The 27004-nt window shown below is 37.1% G+C and overlaps 2 protein-coding genes across 4 annotated transcripts in view; one reads left to right on the top strand and one right to left on the bottom strand.

Moving 5' to 3' along the window:
* The window catches only part of MRPL13 (mitochondrial ribosomal protein L13), a 31695-nt gene extending 27471 nt beyond the window's left edge, over positions 1–4224 (bottom strand). Inside the window, exons 1-2 of the mRNA XM_037166693.2 lie at positions 4111–4224; positions 683–806 (exon numbers count right to left, since the gene is read on the bottom strand). Of these exons, the coding sequence (XP_037022588.1) occupies positions 683–806; positions 4111–4137 (151 nt within the window). The 5' untranslated portion in view covers positions 4138–4224. The remainder of the gene's footprint in view (positions 1–682; positions 807–4110) is intronic.
* A 175-nt stretch (positions 4225–4399) lies between these two features.
* The window catches only part of MTBP (MDM2 binding protein), a 56046-nt gene continuing 33441 nt past the window's right edge, over positions 4400–27004 (top strand). For 2 of the 3 annotated variants that reach the window (XM_053661088.1, XM_037166689.2), the window contains exons 1-11: positions 4400–4613; positions 5453–5533; positions 8693–8766; positions 8861–9012; positions 10547–10605; positions 12131–12275; positions 13402–13519; positions 15316–15450; positions 17441–17535; positions 18318–18390; positions 20091–20211. In XM_053661088.1, coding sequence (XP_053517063.1) covers positions 4493–4613; positions 5453–5533; positions 8693–8766; positions 8861–9012; positions 10547–10605; positions 12131–12275; positions 13402–13519; positions 15316–15450; positions 17441–17535; positions 18318–18390; positions 20091–20211 — 1174 coding nt within the window. In that variant the 5' untranslated portion in view covers positions 4400–4492. The remainder of the gene's footprint in view (positions 4614–5452; positions 5534–8692; positions 8767–8860; positions 9013–10546; positions 10606–12130; positions 12276–13401; positions 13520–15315; positions 15451–17440; positions 17536–18317; positions 18391–20090; positions 20212–27004) is intronic. The other variant, XM_037166690.2, reaches the window with a different exon arrangement.

Raw genomic sequence — 27004 nt, 5'->3', positions numbered from 1 at the left:
ACCAGTTCCCAGCAGGGGGCGTGTGAGAGGCAACCATACACTGATATTTCTCTCCCTCTCCTTCCCTTCCCTTCTAAAGATAAAATAAATAAAATCTTAAACAGTCAAAACCGTGATCAACTGCAGTAGATGCTGACAGGCCTCGGTTCAGTGGAGCCCATCAAAACCACCTCGAAGCATAAGTCTCTTAGTAGGAAAACAACTTTCCTTGTTTTGTTTTGGGAAAAGAATACAGAAAAGCAAATCTATTAATTCAAAACGGCAAAGAGTAAACTCACCAGGCCTCGCTAATTCTATGTATCTTCCTGGAGGGAAAGGTTTTTAGAAGAGAGGGCAGGCTTATTCAGTCATTTTCAAAACCTGTCTATTCAAATGTACACTGCCATGTGAAGAAACATATATAGGAGCGAACATTTAATTTAGAGTCCAAATCAGGATATTTTGGAGTGTGAAAGAAAGGGGTACCGACAGTTCTGTGGGGGCAGTGGTGTAAAATAGGGTTGTCCCAGGTAAACCAGTCTGTATGTTTCAATTTAGTCCTAGTAGGTTTTATAGCAAGAACAAAATAAAGAATCATCAGAAAAAAAAGAAGTCCTTAAAAGCAGTCTCGTCAAACTACTTTAAAATATTCTCCTCTGGCATGTAAACTGCAGGATTATGACAGGTTCAACATGATACTCACTCAGCTGATGATACATCGGTTTATGCAGCCCCTGAAGTTTAACAGAGGCCAGGGCAGCGAGTTTGCCGGGGGGTTGCATTTTCCCATCTAGGAGATACCAGACTCGAGCAAATGTGGCCCATTGCTGGAAAAAACAGAAGAGGAAATAAATAGAATTCTAATTAGAAGAGATATAATAATAATTATTATTATGTATCAGCACACGTATTCTACAGTTAATGTCAATAATTGACATTTAAAAAAAGATCCTGTCACTAAAGAATTTTTTGTTTAGTTTTTATTTCTATTTCTGGAAAAAGGGGCCATCTTTTCTCATTGTTTTGCAAAGATTAACAGGATAATTTTTCCTGCTTTCTCTTCTCTTATTAATATGCATCATTCTTTGTTAGAAAGATTCCGAAGATTTATTTCCCTTTACGTTATGACTTACAGTTTTTGTATCATACAGCATAGAACTTGAAGGGTAATAAGAAGCATATATGAAACAGAAACTGTTTACGAAGGTCTTCAAAAATATTGAGATTAATGGATACACTACATTGTGTATGGAATGGAAAGATGAGTGGCCGATTAGAAACTGAAGACTTCAGAAGTTTAATTCAAAGGGAAGTTAAATAGCAGAGTGTAGCTGGGAAAGTATAGAAGGATGATGTTGAATAAACCTAAATTTTTAAAAAACTGTATTAGACATCTTTAGACGGTCTTAGGCATAGGCCACTGTCCTTTCAGTGCCCATCAGTGCCTTTTAGCTCTAAGACACAGCCCAGGAAGGTCTTGACCAGATGCTTCCTCTAGGTACGTACACAAGCAGCTAAACAACGCTGGAAAAAATACAACTAGGCTCGCTGGTTTTATTTAAATTTAATGACCACAAACCTCAAATCAGTCTATAAAACTGCTTAATGGTTCTGGTTTTTTTTCCTATTCTCATTTTTCTAGTCTCTATCTAATTCCCCTTGCATACATTTTGTTAGATTTATCCCTATTTAATATATTTTGATGTCATGGTAAATGATATTTCTAGTTGAAATGTCTGATTGCTTTGTTGCTAGTATGTAGAAATACACTTCACTTTTGTATATTGGTCTTGTGCCTAGTAAACTTGCTAAAGATATTTGTTGGTTCTGGTAGATTCCATACCTTTTTGTAGGTTTTTTTTTTTTTTTTAAATACATAGATGATCATGCCTTTTGCAACTAAATAGAGCTTCTGGCCCACATCCTTTCCCTACCACTCTTGGCCTATGAACTAATAAAATAATTCAAACAACGCAACTCTACAGGACAAATATGTGTCTTCAATAAACTGCAAGGTGAAAAAAGATAGGAACAGGAACCTATTTATTAAGAGAGGCTTACAAAAACAGCAACTTAATGCATTTTGGATTCTAATACAAAGGAATAAACTATAAAAATATTATGTATTTGTATAATATATAGATATGACAAAAAAGGAAGTTTGTACATATACTTGATGACATTAAGAAATTAGTTAATTTTTCATTCAGCTTTGATAAATGATAGTGATTTTTTCATTAAATCCTTACAGAGAAGATATTGAAATACTTACTGATGAACTAGTAAGTCTAAACTTCACCTCAAATTCATACGAAAGGGAAGGAAGTAAATGGGGGGTACAGATGAAAGGATATTGGCTATGGGTTTTCTGATAGTGCGTGATAGCTACTTTATATACAAGTGAAATTCTCCATAATAAAATAAGGAAAAGCAGCTTGCAAGCTCACTTCTCCACCAGCTACTGCCTCCTCTCCTCTTCTCCGTCTTTACTCCAGTTTGTCTCCCCACTTCTTTTCAACCTACCACATCCTGGCTTTTGTCCTCCCACACCTATCACCATCACCCCACCTCCTGCCAAAGTCACCTTCATGCTACTAAATCCACAGGTCAATTCTAAGTCCTCCATACAGTTGGTCATTTCCCTCTGCTGGGTATTTTCTTTCTCTACTTGATTTCCAGGACACCACCTGTGTTGTCCCCCCCCCCACTTTGCTGGTTCTCCCATAATCTCTCACCCCTGAAACGTTGAAATGTCCTAAAGCTTAGTTAGCTACAGGTCCTCCTGTCTTCTTTATATTCCCTTCCTCAAGGACTTCATTCCGACCCATATCTTTAAAGATTTTATTTATTTATTTTTAGAGAGAGGGGAAGGGAGGGAGAAAGAGAGGGAGAGAAACATCGAAGTGCGATTCCCACGCCCACCTACTGGGACCTGGCGGAACCCAAGCAGGTGCCCTGACCAAGAATCCAACGGGTGACAACCTTTGGTTTGCAGGCTGGCACTCAATCCACTGAGTCACGCCAGCCAGGGCCAACCCATATCTTTGAATGCCATATATATACTGATGACTCACAAATTTGCATCTTTAGCCTGGACCTCTTTCCTGAACTCTACACTTGAATCCATAATGCCCACTTCACATCTGCACTTCAGTACAATTTTTAAGCCATATGTAGCTAAAGACTAGTTAATCCCCCAAACCATGAAATACCAATACTTCTATAGAAAAAAAGAGAAACCTTTGATAAAAAATTAAAATGCTGCCACAATGCCAAACTATTATACAAGTGTTAAAATGTTTAATTTTAATTCCTGTATTTGCCTAATCAGGGACAGGTAAAAAAACAACAACAAACGGTTACCTGTCCCAGGGAGGAATCGCACTTGGAGTGGGACTGGGCTTAAAGACATCTTAAACTGAAATACAAAATGAACTGCTCCACCAACTGAATCCTTCCTCAGTCTCAGTTGAAGGCACACCCTTCCAGTTGTTTAATCGAAATCTTTGGGGTAATCCTTTTTTCTTCTTTTGCTCTCCTCCGCTATGCAATCCTTCAGGAAATCCTTTAGGCTCCACCTTCAAATAGAACCAGACTATTTTTTCAACACTACACTGTTACTACCCTGGTTTGTGCCGCTATCTTAGCTATCCTGGGTTACTGCACTGATCTCCAAAAAGGTTCTTTACTTCTCTCCTCCACTAATCCCCACCTCTACACAGTCTATTTTTCAACTCAGCTGCCAGAGTGCTCCCTTAACACCTGAGATCATGTTACTCCTTGGCTCAAAAGCCTCCAGCAGGTCCTCATTTCACTCCGTAAAAATCAAATTCTTCCAATGACCTTCAATGCCCTATGTGATCCATCTTATTACCTCTTCGACCTTCTCTCCTAAAACTCTTCCCGGGAACAAAAGACAGGAAACGGGCTGAGAGAGCAGGAGGGAACGAGTACAAAGATAACAAGAACAACTGGTGACCGGGATCACAACCTTCTTTTCTCTGCTTCCCCGAGGTACATCCTGACCGAGGGATTCGGCTTCCCTACCCATTCAGACACACTGTGCCTGCTGGAGCCACTGACCTTCTGTCAGTGTAATGAATCCCATCAAGCAACAGAGTCCGAACTCACCTGGTGCGCCCTAGAGAAACTCGACATGCTCTCCCACCATCAGAACAGCCGCGATCCTTTCCGCAGCGTTACCGGCCGGCGGGAAACGCACATACCCAAGCCTGACAGTTCCTAGATGGGCCAATACTTGCGTGTTCTCCGCTTTTCCTGGGTCCCCTCCAAACTTCCCACGTGCGCGATTTCATCCAAAAGGAGGAAATACTGCAGTTACCGCGAGAACAACTTCCGAAATTCACCTGGTGGTAGAAAAGCTGCAGAAAACCGACAGAGTACACACCGTTTCCAGCCGGCCTTAGTACGAGGGAGCCGGAAGTGCGTCAGCCTCGCGCGGCTGTTTTGATGTGGAATCCAAGCTTTGAAACTGGGGCTCAGCTCGGAGGGGATGGATCGGTACCTGCTCCTTGTCATCTGGGGGGAAGGAAAAGTCCCCCAGTCGGCGGCGAGTGGGGAGGTGGAGCGCCGTTCTGGGTCGCCTACAGCTCCGGGTATCGGGAAGCAGGCAGGTAAGTCCTGGGCTGAGAAAGAGCGGGAACGGCTTGAACAGGGGAGAAATTTCAGTTTGTGATCTAGTTCTGCTGGGGCGGAAAGTACTTAACGGAGTTGCCCAGGAAGCTGTGACTGTATCTGGGATCGAACTAATAAAGGCTTAAATGGTTCATTATCTTAGTGGAAAATAGGGACAAATTGGTGGATGCAGGACTCCAGCGCCTAGAAGTTCTTGACAACAGTAAAAAATTTAATTGGACAAATTCTCTGTGCCGTAAGTAATGGAATTTCTGCTTTTTGGGAATATATGCATTCTATAGGTATTTCCGCCTCCTGTGTTGCAATGCAAGTGCTGTAGAAAGGGGCAAGATGGAAGAGTCCTAGTCTTCTAGAATTTACAACCTAATGAATGGGAGGAGACATCGTACACATAAATTTTTTTAAAAGTGATAAATTTAAAACATTCTTAACTGTTTGAAATGGCACTGCTTTTCAGAGCTTCTGTCTAGACTCCGAATTGCATTTTCATTTATTTGTGTGTTTTGATCGAGCAGGCATTTGCGGAGGAAGTCTGTTTGATTTTATATAGGGTATTGTGACAGGGTTCCCCTTTTTGGCATAACTTTTCTTGAGCGGGTGGGGGGGGGGGATTCAGGATATGTGTTATCTGGCTAGCATGCACAAACTGGCAGTGTTTCCTATGCTTGTTTTAGATGTATTATAACAAAGCTTGAACACAGCATAGTTCTTTTATGTTCAACATGCTGTTCCTGAGAGTCTCTGACGGTGAAAACAGAATAGGCCTAGATTATGTAACTCTTGAGCCTGTTGAGTTAATCTGTCATTTCTTTTTCAGATGTAACAGCAGCAAATGTTTATCACCTTCTGAAAAGAAGCATTAGTGCTTCAGTTAATCCAGGAGATAGTACTTTCCCTGGTGAGTATAGTAAATCTCCCTTGTGTCTTCTGGTACAGTATTTATTTGTACCGGAAATAAATTTAATTAGGTGTACAAGAAATACTTGTTGACTGTGTATAAGTCACTGGGATCTGAAGGTAACTAAGGAAATGCACAATCGAAAAAGATACTATCCTACTCTTCCTGATTCTTGAATGCCATAAAATTGTTACGAAATTATTTTGGGTTTTGAGCCTGAGTTTTGTTTTCGTCGTGAGATTTTCTTGCCCACCTGTAGCTGCATGTAAAATATGGTAGTGTGGCATTATAAGGAGGATTATTATTTTGTCCTGTGTACAAATACATTATTAATTCTCTTTCAACCATTTTTTACCTGAGTTCCTTTAATGCAAAGGTTTTTGCCAGCATCATTTTCTCTGGGACTTCTTCATTTTTTCGTCACAATTTTTTTTAATCACAGCAGCTATTATTACAATCTATTTGCATTAGAGTTGAGCATCAGTTTCAATGTTATCGCTTTGGTTTTTTGCTGTCCTTTTGTCTTTTCTTTTGCCATTTCCCTCTTCCTGTATCCATTTTTGTAAAATATCACAAGGATTTGTCCCTGGAAGACAGGCAACACAATTACATTTTTTGTCATCGTGCAAACCAAATAGTGTGCAGTGGCCACTTGGCAACAAACTTTGAGAGCAGTAAGTGGGCGCCCTGCCTAGTGTGGCTTTGTTGGTTGGAGCATTATCCCATTGCTGAAGGGTCGCGGGTTCGATTCTTGATTAGGGCACATATGTAGGTTGTGGGTTCCATCCTTGGTCCTGGTGCATACAGTAAGGCAACCAATCAGTGTTTCTCTTTCTCCCTTCTCTCCCTTTCTCTCCTCTCTTTCTAAAAGCAGTGGGACAAAATGGCCTCAGGTAAGGAAATAAATAGATGAAGGAAAGTAGTCACTGATTATCATTCACATATTTTATTTATGTATTGATTTGTGATCTGAGAAGCTAGCAATGAAGTTTTACTTTATGCAATTACAGTTAATTAATAAACCATGGTAACTGGAATTTGAACCCTATTTTAGGGGAGCTGGTGTTATTTAAACCACGATAACTGAAGTATGTGTGTATCAGAACCATGCAAAGAGAAAATTGCCCGTGGTGAATTTTAAGCTAGGATTATTGCTCACAGTAAAATGCCAAGTCTGAGGTCCAGGATGTGCCAATGGGATTATACTAGAGATAAAGGTGGAGAGGTAGGACTTTGTAAATCATGTCAGGGTGTTGGGATGTTTTGCTAGTGATGATCAGTAGCCAAGAAGGTTTTAGCGAAGGAAAAGACATTTCTATCTGTGCTGTTGAAGTATTCTGACTCTAGTGTAGTGGACAGTTTAGAAGATAGTATTGATGTAATATGAGGGAATTGCTAATACATGAGAGGGACCGCTAGGGTGGAGGAAAATGGATAGATCTAAAGGAAATTATGGAGGTAGAATTCACCTGATTTAGTATTGGATTGGCGTGATTAAGAAGAAGGGAAGAATGAGAAAGTAATTAAGAATAACATTAGATTTCTGACTTGAGTATTAGTGTGGTAATGTTATTTAGTGAGATCAGAGAATTAGATTTTGAGGGAAGACGGCATGTTCAATTCAGAACATCTGATTAGTTGACGTCTTAAAGATGTCAAAGTGAAAGTGGTTTGTAAAAGTTGGATACATGTGTCTGGACATCAAAAGGCAGAATAGGGCTCATAGAATAATCAATATATAGACGTCAGTTCAAGGCATGAGAAAGGGTAAGATGACTTTTGGATAGTGAGACAGGCAGAAACTTGAAGTGAATGCTCTTAAAGGAGCATCAGTTTTCAAAAGAATGAAAAGGAGCAGCTGGAATGATAGATTCTGCAGAAGCCAAGTGTTTTAAGTCAAATGTGCCATCTTTGATATTTTTTTCTCCCTCACGTGGAGAGGTCAAGTCACAACAGAACTAAAACGTGTCTGCTAGATTTAGTAACATGTTAGTTATTGGTGACTTAGTGAGTCTAGTTTCAGTGGCATGGTGGACACAAAAAGACTGAGATGGATTTGGAGGGGAGTAGGAGAGGGGGAGAAGAAATCACAACAGTCCGGTGTAGGCAGTGCTTTCAGAAAGTTTATCCCTGACAAAGAGTAAACAAAGAGATACAGTAATAACTGGAAAAAGGAGATGAATTTAAAGGAGATTCTTTAAAAACAATTTAAGAAACAGTTCTGCAAATTTAAATGCTAACAGGAAGGAACTGACAGAGGGGGAGAGATTGAAGATACAAGCAAGATAGGATCGTCCGTGGCCTGGGGTGGAAACATAGTTTGAAGGATAACCTTGGATTTGAAGGGCAGTACCTTTTATATCTTAACAGGAAGGAAAGAGGAAAAAGGCTTGGTGGGAATGCAAATAGGGTGAACTGTTTGTTGATAGCATTTATGGGAGCTATTATCTGATGGTTTCTATTTTCTTAAAGAAGAAATAGATAAGGTCTTCTGTTGAGATTGTTGGTATGAAGTGGTAGTAGACGCTTAGCATCTTTCCTAGCCTCGGTTAACACATTTCTTTTCTTTCCATTGAATCTAATTTCTTTGCATGGCTCTAAATTCATGATTTTCTGACATGCACCTTGGAAAGGCTTCTAATTTCCTGCTCTTGTGAAATATTCCAGGCTCCGAGAAGAGCATCTTTCTTCATTGTCTTAGGTTATAGCTACTCTCGAGCTCCTCCCTTGCTAGCCAGACCTTCGTGGTCTCTGAAGAGGGAATTGTTTGCTCTAAAATACCTGCATCACTTATGTGAATCAATAGAAACACAGTGGTTTTTTTTTCAACATCTTTATGGTAGATTTTAGTGTTTTAATAATGATTAAAATAATAATAGAGATTTTGAACTACGACTAACTAGACTGAAGTATTCATGGCACTTGAATAATTTTGCTGTTTAGGCAGATTGCTCTGTTTGGGTTTTTAGTAGAGATTCTACAAAGATGCTATATATGTGTATATATGTATTACATATATGATATTATCTACCAATATATATTACATATATAACTTGGAGCTATGTAATATGTATGAAAATTATAGAATTCTCCAAGCAGATATGCTATAACGTCTGCTTACTAGTGGTGTGCCCTTCTAATAGTGTGATTTTTTTCAAGCTTGTTCTGTGGGCGGTGCGCCTGGTTCCCAGAAGTGGTTCTTTGCAGTGCAGGCCGTCTGTGGATTTTACCAGGTAATGTACATTTAAAAACAATAGTCCTTAGTGTCTTTGCTGGTGTAAATCATTTCATGAACCCACCATTTAATGCAGTCTTTTGATTTATTAGTTTTGTAGTTCCGACTGGGAGGAGATACATTTTGGTATGGAAAAAGATGAAATTGAAGATGTTCTTCAAGCAAATATTGAAGAATATTTGAATAATGTTGAATGTTTTGAGGAAGAAGATAGTAATAGCCGGGAATCGTTATCCTTGGCTGAGTATGCTTTTTATGCTTTTTGTAATATCTTTAAACTATTTAACTTTAGGTAGTATTTGAGCTATAGACTGAAGATGAGATATTTAGCAGCTATAATGGGGGTTTCAGCTTTTCATTTTGGAAACCATTGGCAATTTGGGCCTTTTATTTGAATAAAATTCTTTAAAATGAAAAAAATCGAAGTCAGATAATATTTAGCTTCTTAAAAAGCTTACATAATTGCAGTAATCATAAAAAGTGATACTTCATTTGATATGTCACTTTCTTGAAAATAAATTCCTCCTGATATTGTATTTTATGATACAGTATCATAAAATATTATATCATATTTTCCTCGTGATGTTCCTCCTGATGTTGAATAGAAACTCTGAGGTGAATAACTGGCGTTCAAACCAAACTACCATTTTTATTTTGCTGTTTGGAGCTGAAATATTATTTCTTCAGTTTTTGTATGTCTTCAGTGTTTCAAGTACCTTTAAAAATTCATATAGAGTTTTGAGGATTAAATAGATATTGAGTTCACTTTTAGCGTTTTTTGAATCTTGGTATAATGTTTGTTGATTCAGGTGACACAAGTGATAATTTCTTTTTTATGAAATATTCTATCTGAATCATAATTAATTCCTTTTGGTCTATATTGCACTACCAAAAACACATTTATTTTACTATTCACATATAATATTTCTATAAATTGTTACAGACTTTAAAAAGTTTTGTTATTCTACTTTCAAATCATATTTCTCTGTATTGATTAGTGAAAGGAGACATTGTAGCCCCGTGGAAAGGGTACTGTGCCAGGGTCCTATAACTGGTCTCTGTTTATAGCATCCTGGGAGATCACCTCACTTCTGTGGTCCTTTGTTTTCTTATCTGTAAGATCCTTGCAGAGGATTGTAAGGTACCTTCCAGGCCTAGAGCACTTACCATTCCTTACCTTTTCCACCACTGCTACAAGATGGCAAGTCTAGACGTAAATATCTAGTAAGTAACCTAATAATTGTTTCCACAAGAGGGCGCTTGAAAACTGTACTTTATAAGATGCCTTAAGTTTTTTAGACGGTGAGTTTATAATAAAGGATTTAAGTACCTTTATGCTTTGTAATAAACTATTTTGTGAGAAAAAAATCACCCTATGGGTCAAACTAATAGATTCGGAAGAATCGGGGGAGAGCATTTCCCAGTCAGGGTCGTCACATGCCTGCCGCTCAGAGAGAAGCAGTGTCCTGTATTGTACAGGTATAACTTAGGGAGTTTTCCTGTTACTGTTGTTTGTTTGGGGATATAGCTGACAAATTGAAATGAGGACTTGCATCCTAGCTTCCACAGCTACTACTTATGCCACTTTAGGAAAATTATTCCAATCGAGGACTATAATAGTATTGTAGTAGTGCATCATTGGATTGTTGTAAGGATCAAACCAGACGGTGCATCTGACATACTTGACAGTGTCCAGCACTTAGATCTGTTAATAGTGTCTTTGTGACTCGATGTAATGACATGTGTTTTCATTTTCTCTTACTTCCCTATTGTTTCAGTCTATACGAAGAATGTGCAGAAAATTTGCATCAGTTATCAGACAAACTTCCTGCTCCTGGTAATATTTTATGCCTGCTTTCAATAATTTGCCTTTTCTTACACTTTCTCTCAATGATAAATTCCATCTTTATCCTTGGGTTGTTGCTTTTAACTTTGAAATTCAAAGTGAAAAAATTCTTAATTGAAGTTGATATAAAACGTAGCTCACTACTTTATTAAAGCACATTATGAAGACATTATAGTTCTCGTAATTATTTTTATTTAGTGAGATAAAAATTAGGACTTATGAAGTTCAATACTCATCTGTTTCCTTATTTGGTTATTACAAAAGAATATTTCCACTGTATATCAGTGTTTTACAGAGTATGTTCCATAGAACTCTAGTCCCATGAATAACTCCTGGGAAAAGTTCTTTCACTAGATAATTCGGGTAACAAAGGATATGCTGTGAGGTCACTATGCACATTATCAAATATAAAGTTGTGTAGTAAAAGGAGCCCCTTACTGAGCGTTTTTTATAAAGCCCATTTTTTCCTATAATAGAAGGCATATTTTGTAAATACTGTATCATACAAGTCTTAAACTCATATTTGTCTTAAATTCATTTTCTTTGCGTTAATTAGCTGGCATCTAAAGGTATAATTTGCATCCACAAATACTTTAGAAGAGCTTTCTTTGAATGTTTTTGTTATTGAAGGTCATTATTACGCAGGTGTCTGTCGTGTCTGTTACGTGGCGTGCGCTGTACTAAGAGCTGAGTGTACAGTGAGGGCAGAGCCTGCGTGATCGCCGTGGACTTCACAACTCACAGTCTGATCCTTCTGTTCATGATCACGTTTTAGTGTGAAAGGTCCAACATGGAAGTGACAGTACATAGATTAAAAATGTATCAACTTTTAAAAATGAAATGGGTCAAGTTCAAAATACGTACTGAAATAGACAGTTGCTGTACCTGGTAGTATTTTGATAATAATGTTTTCATCGTCAAATTTTTATTTGGCTTCCATTTCATGATGATTGTTCTGGTTCTTCAGTAAGTTCATGATTTTATAAAACTTAAAGTGTCATGAAGTTATCCATCTTTGTTAGGGACCAGTTACGTCGGGGTAATCTATGATTGAGTTTGCTGAGTGTTTTTGCTTTTCTAAAAGGAGAGAATTTATTTTAACATTATAATTTTGTACTAACCCATTCCCTTTTGTATAACAAAGTGAAGTATAGAAAAATACAATGGACTTGCACAGTTTTTTTTTCCCTTCATTCAGTACAATAGTATTGATGGTCTCAAGAGCAATGTGGATGGTTAACCACTGGTGCATAATCGACAAGTAATTGTGAGGTGGTTCACGGTTTCTGGCACGTGTTTGCTGTGTCGGGATAACATGGCTTGAAGTCAGATGATGAACATCGGAAAATGTTGAGCTCTTAAAGATGTGTATTGTTTCGAAGAACTGCAGAAATGAAAGTTAAAACTCTCCTTTATCTTCCAGATAAACATAAAATTCAATTGATCAGGATTCTGTTTTGAGGCATTTCAGGTCTAACACTTTTATAAAATTACAGAAAGGCCTTTTTCTCTCTAGGCAGAGCGATGACAGATGTAATGCTGTTGCCCTCTGACAAGGACCCTCCTACGTTAAAAGACTGTTTGCCTACTGTGGGGGCATTGAAGCATTTAAAGGAATGGTATTCAGCAAAAATTACTATGGCAGGAAATCAGAGTGAAACGTAAGTGTCTTTGTTTATGTCCTGTTGTCTTTTTACAGTTAGTATATTATCCTGTTTTATAGATTCATCATTTTAAAAAATTTTAATGTAACGAGAGTTTTAGATCATATAGTGATTGAGGTTTATTGGGAAGCATCTAGATTTTTCTTATTTTACACTTGTATTTCCAAGATGTTTAAGTTCTTAGTAAGTGCTATCAATACTCATATGTACATAAACATTATTGGGCATTAATTCTCTAAAAATAGTGTGCTTTTTTGTCGGCTCGTATTGTCCAGTGAGCACTGTGACCATCCCACGGAGACACTGGGTTTATAAAGTCCTGTTGATTTTATGTTTTGTGTGCCAGTGTAGAGATAAATATATACTGTTGTGTTTTATGACATTTTAATAAGCTTCAAGTTCTATCACAGTTTGATTCTTGAATAAGTTTTCATATTGGATTTATTAAGTCAGTGGGTTTTTTTAATTCAACAAGTGTTTATTGAGCACTTAGTTTTGCCAATCACAGCAATGGATGCTGGTGAGTTGAGAGTGAGGTTTGATCTTTTTCATTGAAGTGGGGGGAGAACCAAGAATGGTAATAGTCATGACAGTGTACATCCAATACATTTTTTTAAAAGACTTATTTATTTATTTATTTATTCATTCATTCATTTATAGAGAGAGGGAAGGGGAGGGAGAAAGAGAGGGAGAAAAGCATCAATGTGTGGTTGCCTCTCACATGCCCCCAACTGGGGACCTGGCCTGTAACCCAGGCATGTGCCCTGACTGGGAATCAAACCAGTGACCCTTTGGTTTGCAGCCCAGGCTCAATCCACTGAGCCACACCAGCCTGAGCAACATCTGATATATTTAAGCCAATAGAAATTAAGAGTAAAGTCTGTTTCTTCCTCTGTACTTTAAAAGTAATAAGTAGATTCATGGGGACGCTAGAAGTAAAGGAATACGTGATAGCAACTCACCCAGAGGCTGACTTGATGGTTATTCTGTATTTTACAAAGTAGATAAAAGCAGCAGTATGAATTTGCATTTTTGCCTTCTTAGGCTTGCAGTCAACTGTAACCTTTATATGTAAGTAAAATATAAAACCCTATATTTAATTATCATAATTTTTTGTTTGTAGAAATTGTCAGAAAATTGCAGAATACCTTTCTGCTAGTGTTGTATCTTTAGAAGATCTTGGAAGTGCTATTGACTCAAAGGAATTATGGAGGGGAAAGATTCGGATATGGGAAAGGAAGGTAAGTGGATTTCTCAGTGATCACAGTTTGCAAAGCAGTGCTTTCAACTTTATTTGCAATGTAGTTTAAATGAATCTTAATGAAAATGTACATTATAAGGATGTTCTAGAACAGCATTGTAAATAGAACTTTCTGTAATAATGGAAACGTTCTGTATCTGTGCTAATATAGTAGTCTGCTAGCCTCATATTGCTACTGAACATTTTGTATGAACCGAATTTTAACTTTAATTAATTTAAATGTAAATAGTCACTGTGATTATGCTTTGAACACTGCTGTTCTAGAATCTAATATTTTTTTAAATATAGAGTTTAACATTTGTGGGCTTCATGGTGTGTATCCAAGCTGTTCTATTTTATTGCATGCATAGAAAAACTATTTATAACATAATCTCTTACGTGTAATACCAGTTTAGATGACGTTTCCCTCTACTAACCGGTTTCTGATTCTGAGTGAATTTTTTTGACCTGCATTTCTCAACTCCAAGTTGAGAATACATACTGGATTAGTTGGACCCCTCTAACCTTAAATTCCTCTGAGGGTCCAATTCTGTTTGTTATCTCTTAATACGAATGAATATGTCTGGTGGTTTTTAAATAAGTTGTGTCCCTGTAGAAATAAGTGTTCCTCGTATTTCATATGTTTTCGTGTATAGACAAAACTAAAACCAAGTTTCTTAATACTTGTTGAGGGTGACGTGGGAGCATGGGCAGGTCCTTGCGTCCCTGTAGAGGTTCGTTGCACTAATTTACTAGACTTTTCCCCCTTTTCAGTTTACCCTTAATAGTGGTCTGATATGACAGCGGGAATGAGGGTGGTGGGTCCTTCTTTTTTATCTGAATGCCATCTCATCTTTGTCTTAGGAAGGCAAAATCGGCAGGCAAACCTTTCTGCAGTGGTTTTAATGTAAACAAACTGAAGAGCCACTTGGAAGAGTGCAAGAAGGGATTAGGAGAATCGCTCTTGTATACATTTTCTGAAACTGCATGTTTTTATACGGAGAGGTCATGGCAAGGTCTTTTCATGTGATTCTTTTATTCTTTTCCGAACAGGAAATTAAATGTCCATGCCTGCACAGGATGCATTTAAAACTTGAAATCACTGTTTTTTGCGTGTGTGGAGAATAGCTTTTAGTCCGGAGGCATTGTAGTGATTAACGGCATAGATTCAATAGTTAGATCGCCTGCCTTCACGTCTCATCTCTATTTCTTCGTAGTTTTGTGTGACATGTTGGGTAATGTTTAGCCTGTTGGCGTAACAGTTGTCATCATCTGTAAGATAGGGGTAATAACAGTTTCCATCTCATATAGTTTTATGAGGATTAAATTATTTAAAGCACATAGTAACCACTCAGTAAGTGTCAGCGATCCTTGTTGTTACCATGGCTATTATTAGCACCCCTGCTGTTGCTGCTTCTGCAGGAATCGATCTTTGAATCAACAGCTTCTGCTGTTACAGGAACAAGTTCTGCTTTTGTGGAACTTCCAGACTGGTAGGAAGCCAGACATTGAACAAGCGTGTGCGAAGGCAGTGGTTTGGTTCTATCGTTGAATGGAATGGGCTTAATATACTCTTGTAGGCTGATGGCGGGCCCAGAAGAGCTTTTCTTGAAAAATGTGCGTGTAAGTTGAAATAAGTAGGGTGTGTACGTAAATGGAAGGACCACATGGAGCTGAGGAAAGAAAAATAAATTTACATAGGATTTTCCTCTTAACTTTTACATTGCAATAAGATGTTTTAATCTTTGTAACTTTATTCATGATGTCAGTAACTGTGTTCTTTTGGTTTTCTTTCAGTTCGGATGTGAAATTAGTTTTCCTGAATTTTGTTTAAGGGGAGTCACACCTAAGAGTTTTAGTACGTCTAATTTAAATACTTGCTTTCTTGACAAAAAGATAATACCATCAAAGGATAAGACTCTTTTGCCAAAGGTAATCTATGTTTTATTACTTTTGCAATTTTCCATTCATACATATTTTTGCTCCTGTGAGAGAAGTATGAATCATGAATTCACATTTACTAATATATATGCTTAAGTGTGCTCACTTGCATAATTTTTATTATAATTAAGTGCTTAAACTATACTGTATTGGCAGCATCAAATGTTGGCAAAATTATCATTATTTTGAATTAAAATTTTTTCATTTTTAAGAAATTTTTATTTTTAGAGAGAAGGTAAGGGAGAAAGGAAAGGAGAGAAGCATCCATGTGTGGTTGCCTCTCACACACCCCTCACTGGGGACCTGGCATGTGCCCTGACTGGGAATTAAACTGGCAGCCCTTTGGTTCACAGCCAGAACTCAATCTACTGAGTCACACCAGTCAAGGCTAAATTAAAAAATAATTTTAATGAAATGATCCTAACTCTAAACTGGTATAGACCTGAAAATACCTTTGGTGTGGACTCGACTATGTGACCGTTGTGAGACTCATGTTGGAGAGACTATGATGTGGTGAACAGGTTCGGGCGTTGGGTAGACCTGGGTTCGAAACTTCACTCTGTCACCCATGGGCTATTGTAACCTTGGGGAGGTTAACACTGATCTTAGTTAAGCTTCAAAGTTATCATGAGGCTTAACTGAGACATGGTACTGGACATATGCTTCATTTATAGTTTAAAAATGTTCTGGTCTCATGTCACTATAGACTTATTCTTTAAATGCAAATATTTATATAGGATACTAATTAAAAAGGGTTTGATTGGCTTTTTTACATTGGAAAATAATATAACAAGAAGTATTGATGTAGAAGCTCTTCCAAAATTCACTTTAAAAGATCCAGTTTAGGAATGTGCAAAATGTAAGTCATGAAGTTATTTATAATGATGTCAGGTTGATGGGTATTATTTTCTGATCTAAAGGTAGCAGAAAAAGGGCATATTTCTGATGTAAACACATTTCCCAATAGTTGTTCGGAATTGATTAAGTCACTTGCCATGGCCATCTTTCACAGGAATATTAATTTCTTTTCCAAAAATTGGAAACCTAAGATTAAGGAGCTCAGTTTCTTGTCTTTGGTAGTATATCCTTTAACTATGAATAGTGTATCTAATTTTTGCCGCTACTGAAGAGCATCTTCTGGTACAACCTCTTCAAGAAAGGTCTCTCAGTCTCCTACACACACACACACAAAATGTATGTGTGTGTGCACACTATTTGTGTACACAAGTATACTGACACACAGAATCTTACAAGGTGCACTTTCTCAGCTTCCTGCTAAGTTTAAAACTTTGTGCAGGTTCCTCAAGATACTGTACATTAACTTTTCTTTGCCCTTCTCGTGAAGCACTCTGGCTCCATCTCGAAATAGCTGCTCTTCCCTGCCTTACCCTTAATGTAGCGGTTGGTCCTGCCCCCAGAAACCCTGCACTTCTGTTTGTCAGAGTGCAGCTTCTTGGTAACTAGCACTCTCTGCTTCACTCGTTCTCGCTTTAATTTGTTCGGCATTTCCTCCAAGGATTTTTTTTTAAATCTCAGCATACCGCTCCACCTCAGTTCATCCTGGGTCTCCTTTTTTCCCTTTCTCAGTCTCACTCTTACTCAGTCTTACTCAGTGTACTCTTAACCTTTTCCTTTTTTTTTTTTTTTTAGCATCCTAGCCGCTTGGGTTGTCTGTCCTGCTGAAAACAAACAGGAAGGATTGAGAGCTGTTCTTTGTTGCTCACCTCTTTCCGTAGCCTCATTTTCTCCCCGTTAAAACTCTGGTTCTTGAGAAATCCCCATACCTGTCTCTCTGCTCTGAAATGTAGAATCAAAATGGAGGAAACCCTTTTCCCACACAGAGGACTATTATGAGTGCTTGGTAAATGTGTACACGCCTGTTGTTTAAGATTCATTGTAAAGTTTTAAACCCTAATCACTACTTTGTTCATGTTCACTTTACAGTATTTAAACTGTTGTACAATTTTCATTTCTTTCCTAGGTTTTCCATTATTATGGCCCTGCTTTAGAATTCCTGCAGATGATAAAGTTATCAGAGCTGCCGTCCTGCTATGTGTCGGACATTGAATTTGAGTTGTATCCTTTCATTTACGTCTTCCTTTTAGATTGTTTTCTGTGTTGGGTGGAACGTGTCCTTGCACTGCTCCACATTTGGATGTTGAAACATGCTGTTTTTAATAAAATAATATTCAGTATACTTTTCACTGCCATTGTTTTAAGAGATTTTCTATATCTTACAAGAAAATTCCTCTCTCAAGCATTGTATTTATACTTCTACGCTAGGCAGAAGACTTCCCGATTGCTACTTATTGCTTATGAGATACAGAGAAGGGAGAACTGTTAGGAATGTGTAGAGAAAAACGGTAATCTGTATATTCCTGCATGTTCAGGTCTTTCTCTTCCCATTGGCAGGATGGGTAAGATCCTGTCTCTTGTACCTTTGTATGTGCTTAAGTAGATGTGAACGTGATCATTCATATCTGTAAATATTCACATATGTTAAATTGTCGCTTAAGGACACATAAGAATTTTCAGAAATACACTAAAGAACGGGACATTTTGTGTAAAAAAATTGTTGGCTGTAAAGGGAACACTAGTATAATGTTCAGAAGGTAGTTTTTACAAATTTCTTGTTCATGTAATTTATACTAGTTCCATTCATAAGAGCACTATCTCGGCATATTTTCATAATCAGAAAAATAGTAATTCTTAAGGAAAAGAATAATTATGAATTCCCGAAGTTAAGATTTTTAATAAATGGACTTTAGCACCTCGTGCACTGGAGAATCAGACTGGCAATAGGGAGTCGCATTGTTTCACAGTGACCATTCCATCATTTCCTTAACTCCTTGGTACAGAGGACCAACCAGAAACAGTACCAAGAAGAATTCCATGCTACTGTTGGAGCAGATTTCCTCTCTGTGTGGCAAGGTAGAGAAGATGTTTGGTTTTTCTTTAACTTAATATTTAAGGATGTGTGAGAAAAGGGACTGTAGTTCGTGAGTCTATTTTTGAATGATTTGATTTATATAACATGATTTTGGTCTTAATTTTTATTAAGACACTTTGGACTTTTCATAATAACTCCAAAGTCCTCTGTAGACATGAAGTGATATCTTTATCACTTTGTTTTTTGGAAGGGATCTTCAAAAACAAGTTTCATGACAGGATTTAGAAATGCGTTTCATATTCGCAGAAAATGTTTAATCAAACATACACTGTCTCAAAAATGTGGTCACTTATTTGGCCAGTGGGTCAGGACACATTTATTTCAGGCTCTAAGTTACATGTTGGACTTCCTTTAGCGTCTCTAAATTGTTAGGCTGTAGCTGTAATGATAACAATTACGCAGTTGTCGAGCATCACTGAGCCCGGATCTGGCTTGCTCACATTACCGCCTTGTCTACCCTGTGGGTTGTATAGATTTGCAATGCAATGTGGACGATGAAGTCTTATTTATGCAAGAGTGAAGAAGCGGAACTTAGTATTGAGAAAATTACACATAGATCTTTTATATTTAATGATTATTTTGCATTGCTAAATATTTGTAATGTGTACTTCTTGACTGTATAAAACACGTTTGACTTTTAAAAAGGTTATGACTATGATAATAAAGGAAAATAAGCATATTTAACTTTTATTTTTTATTTTATTGTTTCTAATACACTTATTTTTGTGTCTGCTAACTAAGAATATATAAGTAAAACTAATAAATAAGCAGTAAAACTAGCGCATTAGTACATCGTTTGAGTGTCATATATTTCGTGTAACCCACCCATCTTTCAGGACAATTAAAAGTGATTTTACATTAGATTTGAGATCTGTGGCAAATATCCTGACTAAATTTCCCCAAAGTTAAAAAAAAGTATTTATTGGGATGTACTGACTGTCGTAGCTTGTGTTATAAAACAACTAACAAAATATTGCTTTCAGTGTTGCAGTTTGTTTTATTCAGTATTTAATCAAACCGAGAATTTCCCCAAGTATATTTTATAGTTTTTTAGAAGCAAATATTTAATAAACATCTGTATGCCCAGTCCTGGGAATACAAAGATGAATAAGTTGAGTTTGCTCATAAATCAGTGAGAAGCTGCTGTATGTTTTCTGGCCTGTGATTCATGGTTTCTCTGCATTTTACACCTATTAGCATTAAATCTTTAATCTCTAGGAATGAAAGTTGTGAATCTGCCTTCCAAATTATTCTAATTTTGAAGCCAGAACAATAATCCATTCGATCAAAAGGTTATGAAATTATGACTAAGTACGACAACATCTTTTGATGATAGAATTCCTGGCCTCATTAGTTTGTAGAGATATGAAAAAATTACACCCATAACTTGAACTTGAAGCAAATATGGGGATAACAAGGTTTTTAGAGATTTATAACCTAGTGGAAAAGGGACGCCTGTAGCTTTGAAGAACTTTCTCTAGTTTTGTTGTCTGGTTTTCAGCTTTTTGGGGGGTTGGGGTGGAGTTGGGGCATTTTTGTTTCTTAGCTTTTATAGTGGAGCTATTGGGAGAGAGCATGACTAAGTACATGCTGTACAGGTGAAGTGTGAAATCTTACACCGCTGCTGCTGTGTAAGAATTGATCTCGGTGCGTGGTCACTCAAAGTGCGTTCTGTTTCAAGCAGGTTGGTGCACTTTTTGTATTGCCCTGTACTATCAGCAACATACTTATTCCACCTCCCAGCCAACTCAGTTCAAGAAAATGGAAGGAATATATAGCCAAAAAGCCTAAAACAATCAGCGGTAAGTAGGAAATCTTTCATTTATTTGAATGGCATAACATAGGTACAATATTTGTCAAATTTGAAGTGGAGAGAACATTTCTTTATGAGAAAATATTTATTACTACTGACTGGAAAGGACCCACATCATTTTAAGATTTCTCATTATCTCTAACAATCTACTGTGAGGTAAAAGTATATGCAGCCTTATTCATTCAAAGTCATCAGTGATCTAAAGGCCAATCTAAAGGTCAGGTTAATTAGGTAGCCAATTATACAGTTATATTGAACATAGGTTTGTTGGAGATATTTTAGAAGTAAAATTTGTAAAACTGAAATGCTTTATTTATTATATAGTACATTAAAAATAGTTGTGATTACAATTTTTGGAAGAAATGAGTAGAACTTCTTTAATAGCTTCATTATATGCTAAGCAGTGTTTTAAGTACTTTAGAAACATTGATTGTCTTGATTTTTATAATGGCCCCATGAACCTACTTTGTACCTATTTAACGAACGAGGGAACTAAGGCTTGGCTCGAGTTTTGGCTCTGCCTGTTAATTGCTCTGTAACTTCCTGAAGGACTTGAACCCAGGCTTGTGCTCTTAACCACCGCGCCATGTTGCCTGCTTCTCTAGTAGCTCACTACACTCAGGGTATCATTGTAAAAGTGAAATTCCAATTTCTGTTACAAAATCAGATCATTGAAATTCAAATCCCAGTATTTCATAAGGTAATTAAAGCCCAAATTGTTAGTAACTTGTCCAGAGTAGTGTAGCTGAAGTGTATTCCTTTATACTGTACTTAAATGTAAGTGCTTTTTTCACTGTTGGTGTGGGGGAAACCACATACATACGTAGGTATTAGTTTGAACTATGTGCTGTTGCTATATTTGTATATCAAAAATTGTAAAGTGTCAGCAATTTCCTGTGGTTTGACTTAAAATATAAAAACAATGTTCCATTAAAGTGTATTTCAGAGTGGCTAAAGAATGATTTGTAAAAGTGATTTTTGGTGAAATACACAAACACTGTTATGATACTGGGGAAAATGCAGAAGAACTGTATGTATAAATGCAATGAGCTAAACCCTATTACATTTCTGAAGAGAGAGTTCTACATTTAAAACTCGTACAGAAAAGCCAGTTGTATTATAAAAGTGCCTGGCTCACTGTATGTTCACAGAGAGGTCTTATATATAATTGTTACTTCTCGATCATTGCCTGACTTTGTATTACAAATGGAAAAGCTAAGCTACAGAGAAATCAAGAAACTTTAATGTCACCGGGTGAAGTCAGAATTTTCACTCGAGTCTGATTTTCACCTGAATGCATCCAATTTTACATTTGTGAGTTTATTGTTGCCTCATTTTTTAAAAATCGGAATTCTTTTCAAAGGAAAAATTTTAAAGGTGCACTTGGGGGGGAAAAGCCTTTTTTTTTTTGACAGATGAATCTCTAATAAAAACATTTAAAAAGTAACTAGACTAATAAGAACTGATGAAATGTTTGGAGTTGATAAAGCATGTGCATTCTTCATACTTAAATCATGTGATAAAAGTGTATCAAAAAGAGCCCTGGTTGGTGTGGCTCAGTGGTTTGAGTGCCCACCTGTGAATCAAAGGGTCTCCAGTTTGGTTCCCAGTCTAGGTTGGGAATCCAACCTAGCCTGGGGTGTAGGCTGGGTCTCCAGTAGGGGGCGTACAAGAGGCAACCACACATTGATGTTTCTCTCCATCTCCTTCCCCTCTCTAAAAAAATAAATAAATAAAACCTTTAAAAAAATGTATCAAAAGTAGTAAGCTGAAACTAACAAGGTTAAAATGATACAGTGTAACCGGTCTGTAAATAATTTCTATATTGAGAAGAGGTAAAGGACTCTTAAAAAGATTTTGAAAGATTTTAGTGGTACAAAGTATTCTTTCAGTCAGCAAATACTTATTGTGTGCCTACTGTATTGAGGACATTATTCTAGGTCCTAGGAATTCAGTCATGAACAATGGCAACCAGCGTTACCAGGCTAACTTTCATTGAACACACCACTCAACAACATAATCATTCTCTTCAAGGGTATAAGGAACATTCTTCTGGAGGGATTTTATATATGTTAGGCTGTTAAGTGAGGCTCAAAATTTAAAGGAAAAAATAATACACAGTATGTTCTCCAATTATAGTGGAATTAAATTAGAAATCAACAATAGAAATCTGAGAAATACTTTAAATATTTGGAAATTAAATAGCACACTTCTAAATAACCTATAGGTCAAAGGATAAATCAGAGGGGAAATTAGAAAATAGTTTTAACTGAATGAGAATAGGAGCAAAACATAAATTTGTGGAAAGCAGCTAAAGTAGTACTTGGAGAATTAAATGCTTATCTTACTTACAGTAGAAGCAAGACCTAAAATCCATAATCTAAACATCAACCTCAAGAAGCTAGAAGATTAAATGCAAGTGAGTACAAGGAAGGAAATTAGACCAGAAGTCAGTGAATCAAATACTGAGGACTGTTGCTAACAAAAGAGGTGTAAGACCTGTGCTCTGAAAATGGCAAAACATGACTGAGGGTAATCAAAGGAGATATAAGTAATGGGGAGGGACACTGAGTTCATAAATCGGAAAACTCGGCTTTATTGGAAAGCTGCTTCTCTCCAAGTTGACCTGTAGACTCAGTTCAGTCACAAGAAAATCCCAGGAGGACTTTTCATAGAAACTGACTACACTAAATTTACCGTATTTTGCCATGTATAACGCACTCCCGGGTATAATGTGCACCCGTGTCTTAGTACTACCCGTGTATAATGCACACCCTTATTTTTCCCTCAGAAATTTGCACAAAAAAGTGCCCATTCTACATGGCAAAATATGGTATATGAAGTTGGAAAGGACCTTAAATGGCCAAAACAGTTTGGAAAGGAAGAACATTTGAGAACCTGGACTGACTGATTGACAACTCACTGTAGAGCCGCAGTGGTGAAGACCGTGTGGAGTTGGGCTGGGAGAGCACATGTGTCCTGGGCCAGAACAAAGACCCAGACGCCAGTGGGAGAAGGGGCGTCTCCCTAACAGAGTGCTGGGGGACAGGGCAGCCATGTGTAAAAGATTACGTGATTTTATCTTCGTATACGAAAATCAACTTAAAGTGGACTATGTACCTAAATGTAAACTCTGAAACTGCGAAACCTCTGTAAGAAAACATGTGCACCAAAAGGTGATCGGTAAAAAGAAAAACTAGGAATTCACCAAAATTAAAAATGACCAGTTTTTGAAAAACACTATTAAGGAAAAGTTTTGAAGACTACTAAGAAAAACTGCTTATATATCTAATGACAACATATGCAAGGTGGGTCAAAAGTACATTGACAGTTCATATGGAAAATAATACAGTAATGAATAAATAATAATACAAGAATAAACTTCCATGTACTCACAACTGTAAACCCACTTCTGCTGCATCTTGTATATATATGTATATAAAATTCTTACAGCTCAATAAGTAGACAACCTAATTAGTGAGTAGGTAAACGTGAATTGACCGTTCGCTAAAGATGTATGAATAGTTAATACAGAACATGAAAGATGCTCAGTATCATTAGTCTTTGGGGAAATGCCAATTAAATCCACAATCCAATTCGATAATATACTCACTAGAAGGGCTGTTACTGAAAAACGGCACCTTTCAAATGTTGAAGATGTGGAGGGACTGCAAACCTCTCACTTTGTTGGTGGGGATATAAAGTGGTACAGCTACTGTAGGAAACAGTTGGGCAGTTAAACTCGCACTGGACCACAGGGCCCAGTACTTCCATTCCTAGGAGAAATGAGAACATGGGTTCACACAAAGCTTGCAAGCTACTGTTTGTTAAAAACAATACTCATAGAGCCAAGAACCGGAGACGGCAAACTTTTCATCAGCTGGTGAGTAGATGGATGGTTGGTTCTGTCCACACCGTGGAGGACTCTCAGCAATAAAAAGGCATGAAAAGTTTTGGGTGCCCCTAAATATGCTCAGTTTATAAAGTTGGGCTTAAAAGACTACTCTGTGGTTTCTTTTATGTAAAATTCTGGAAAAGACAGAGACAGAAAGCAGATCAGTGGTGTCCTGAGGCCTCACGTAGGAGATGAGACTGCGGAGAGATAATGGAAGCTCTTCCAAACTGGGTCATAGAGGCGGTTGCACGATTGTGTAACTCACTGAAATTAATCAGATTGAGTTCTGACATATGTATGTAGATTTGTCTGTGTGCATTGTAGCTCATCAAAACTTTTTTTTTTTGTAAGAATCACCTGAAGACCCTTAGACCTAAATGCAGGCTCTTCTTCAGTGATTCATTCTTAGCACCAGCGCGCATTAGAATCACCGTGACAGTTATTTAAAATTTTTTAGAAAGGGAAAGTCAAACTGGGTCCTACATGAGAACAAGTAAGTCTCGGGGAACCAGGGCCTCCACAGTTTGTAATACCACCTAAGCATTTCAAATGTGCACCCAGGATTTGAGGACCTCTGTCCCGGGTGTGTTCTCTGCCGCCTTAGGCTACTGGGCTGCTGTAACTAAAGAGTCTTTCAGATGCTTTGAGGCAGAAGAAGGGTTAAAAGTGACTACCTTAGCCTTCAATTCCAGGGCTGAAGAATGGGGACAATACTTGCTTAGGGTACTTGTTTGACTCACAACTGGTAACGAAGGTGAACACTTTTTTTTTTTTTTTAAATTTTTGTATTGATTATGCTGTTACAGTTGTTCTATTCCCCCTTTCATTCCCCTCCACCCTACCCCCCCATCCCCACCATTACCCCCCTTTACCCCCCATTACCATGTGTCTCAAGTCCTTTAGATTCTATATTTCCCATGCTATTCTTGCCCCCCCCCATCTATTTTCTATCTACTGTCTATGCTACTTATTTTCTGTACCTTCTCCCCCCTTCTCCTCCCACTCCCCTGTTGCTAACCCTCCTTGAGATCTTCATTTCTATGTTTACACTTTCTAAACTCTGCAGTCACTGCTTGTTATTCTGTCCAATCTTAAATGCTTTCTGTGTCTGTGGAACAACAAAGAGATCCTTGTTTATGAGAGTAAGGTTAAAGCAATATTCTGAACAGCTTCTCTATTCATCGTAGCTTTTAAATTGCATATTTTACTATATTGTAACTAAGAGGAAGTGTACACAGTTTAGGATCTTAGTGTTATTTGTTTAAAATAGCCAAGGTGGAATTTATAAATCCTGCCTTTTTTGTAATCTTCACAGTAGGAGGCTTCATGAACCTACTCAACAGTACTATCATTTCTTTTTAGATTCTTTCTAGAATAGAAGCAGGGCATTTTCTTGGATAGTGTCAGTGACAGCTAAATTTTGCACTAAATTGTTCAAAACTTAGCCTGACAAATATGGTGGGAGATGAAGCTAGGCAATACATTTTTTGGAAATGCTTTGTGAATGTATAGTAAGGAGCTTGGTTTATTTTCATCTTGTTTCTCTTCAGCTGACCCTAGGTGCCATTTCAAAGGGCAAGTCTAGAATTGCTTTAACAATAATATAATTGGAAAGTATGTAGCCTTCTAAAATGCTTACTGTGAGGATTCTATTTATTTTATTGTTTACTCTGTACCATGATTATCAAAGTAATTGGGAATATGATTTTGTCATTTTTTAAAGAATATATGTATATGTATGTATAGATACATATATATATATTCACTTAAACAGAATATCCTGTTTCCTGAATTATCTTGAGGTATTTTTCATGATATCATTTGACATCCCCTTTACATTCATGTGATTTTGTTTTTATATTGTTGAACTGTTATAAGAAAGGGGGTTGCTACAGGGTTTTAAGAACTTAGTGGGTTTAGTGACATAAACCATGACTCAGTTTTTATTATACTAGAATTTTGTTCATTTCCATTACAGTTTACATGTTATTTGTAAAATTTGTTACAACTAAAGGAAACTTGGGATTTCTGCTTCTCCCATTTTCCCATATGTCCAGTAGATCCAGAGTGGGTGTTCGGTTTTGGTGGAGAGGGAATGCAAGCCGATGAACCTCTTATAAGTTGATAGTATAGAAATAACGGCTGAAAATAGAACGGAGTTTTGTATTTTAATCATTTGCTCTTATTTCTTTAGGAAGAGCTGTGAGACTTGAATAATTATGCTAATTATAAATCTGTTACTCTCTGTGTTTACATAAAATTATTTAATAAGTCTTCAGTTAACACCTGCTGTATCTGGAACATTTTTGAAATGACTGCATAGTTTTTATGTTAGGGCAGTTCTGTAAAATATTTTTCTTTTAAGGAAAATAAAGCTTCAGTGATTAAAATTTTGATATAGATAATAGGATTTAAATAAATGTGAGAAGGATGTCGTGGATTGAAGAGATATATAACTTCGGTTGGCAAAGTGCTAAGTTGGTACATGAATTAAGGTCACTGTAACTCTTGGCAAACATTAGTTTCAAATACAACTGGTAACAAGTTTTTTCCTGTGTGATGAACCTTTTCTAAATTCCTTTTCTAAGATCAACGTATATGAATAGGATTACTATCTCTCTTACAAGGTGGTTGCAAACATTTTTTGTTGGGGTACTGGCTCTACCTCACAATGTGCTCCTATCTGAAATAAACCCTTGTAATAAACTAACAGTAGACTTTTTTCTGAGTGTATCTAAGAATTTTGAAGTTATTGTTCCATCATCTTCCAGTTTTGGTGCTGTTTAGAATTCTAGGGCCATTCTCACTTTTTTTTTCTTTAAATAAGAAACATGCATTTTCTCTGGCATTTTATAAAATCACCAACTTCTTGATCCTAGTCTCCTTA

The sequence above is a fragment of the Artibeus jamaicensis genome, unplaced genomic scaffold (assembly GCF_021234435.1).
Source record: "Artibeus jamaicensis isolate MK-2021 breed Jamaican fruit bat unplaced genomic scaffold, CSHL_Jam_final scaffold_916, whole genome shotgun sequence".
Lineage (NCBI taxonomy): Eukaryota > Metazoa > Chordata > Mammalia > Chiroptera > Phyllostomidae > Artibeus > Artibeus jamaicensis.
The sequence above is the reverse complement of the archived record's forward strand: the minus strand, read 5'-3'. Positions and strand labels throughout refer to the sequence as shown.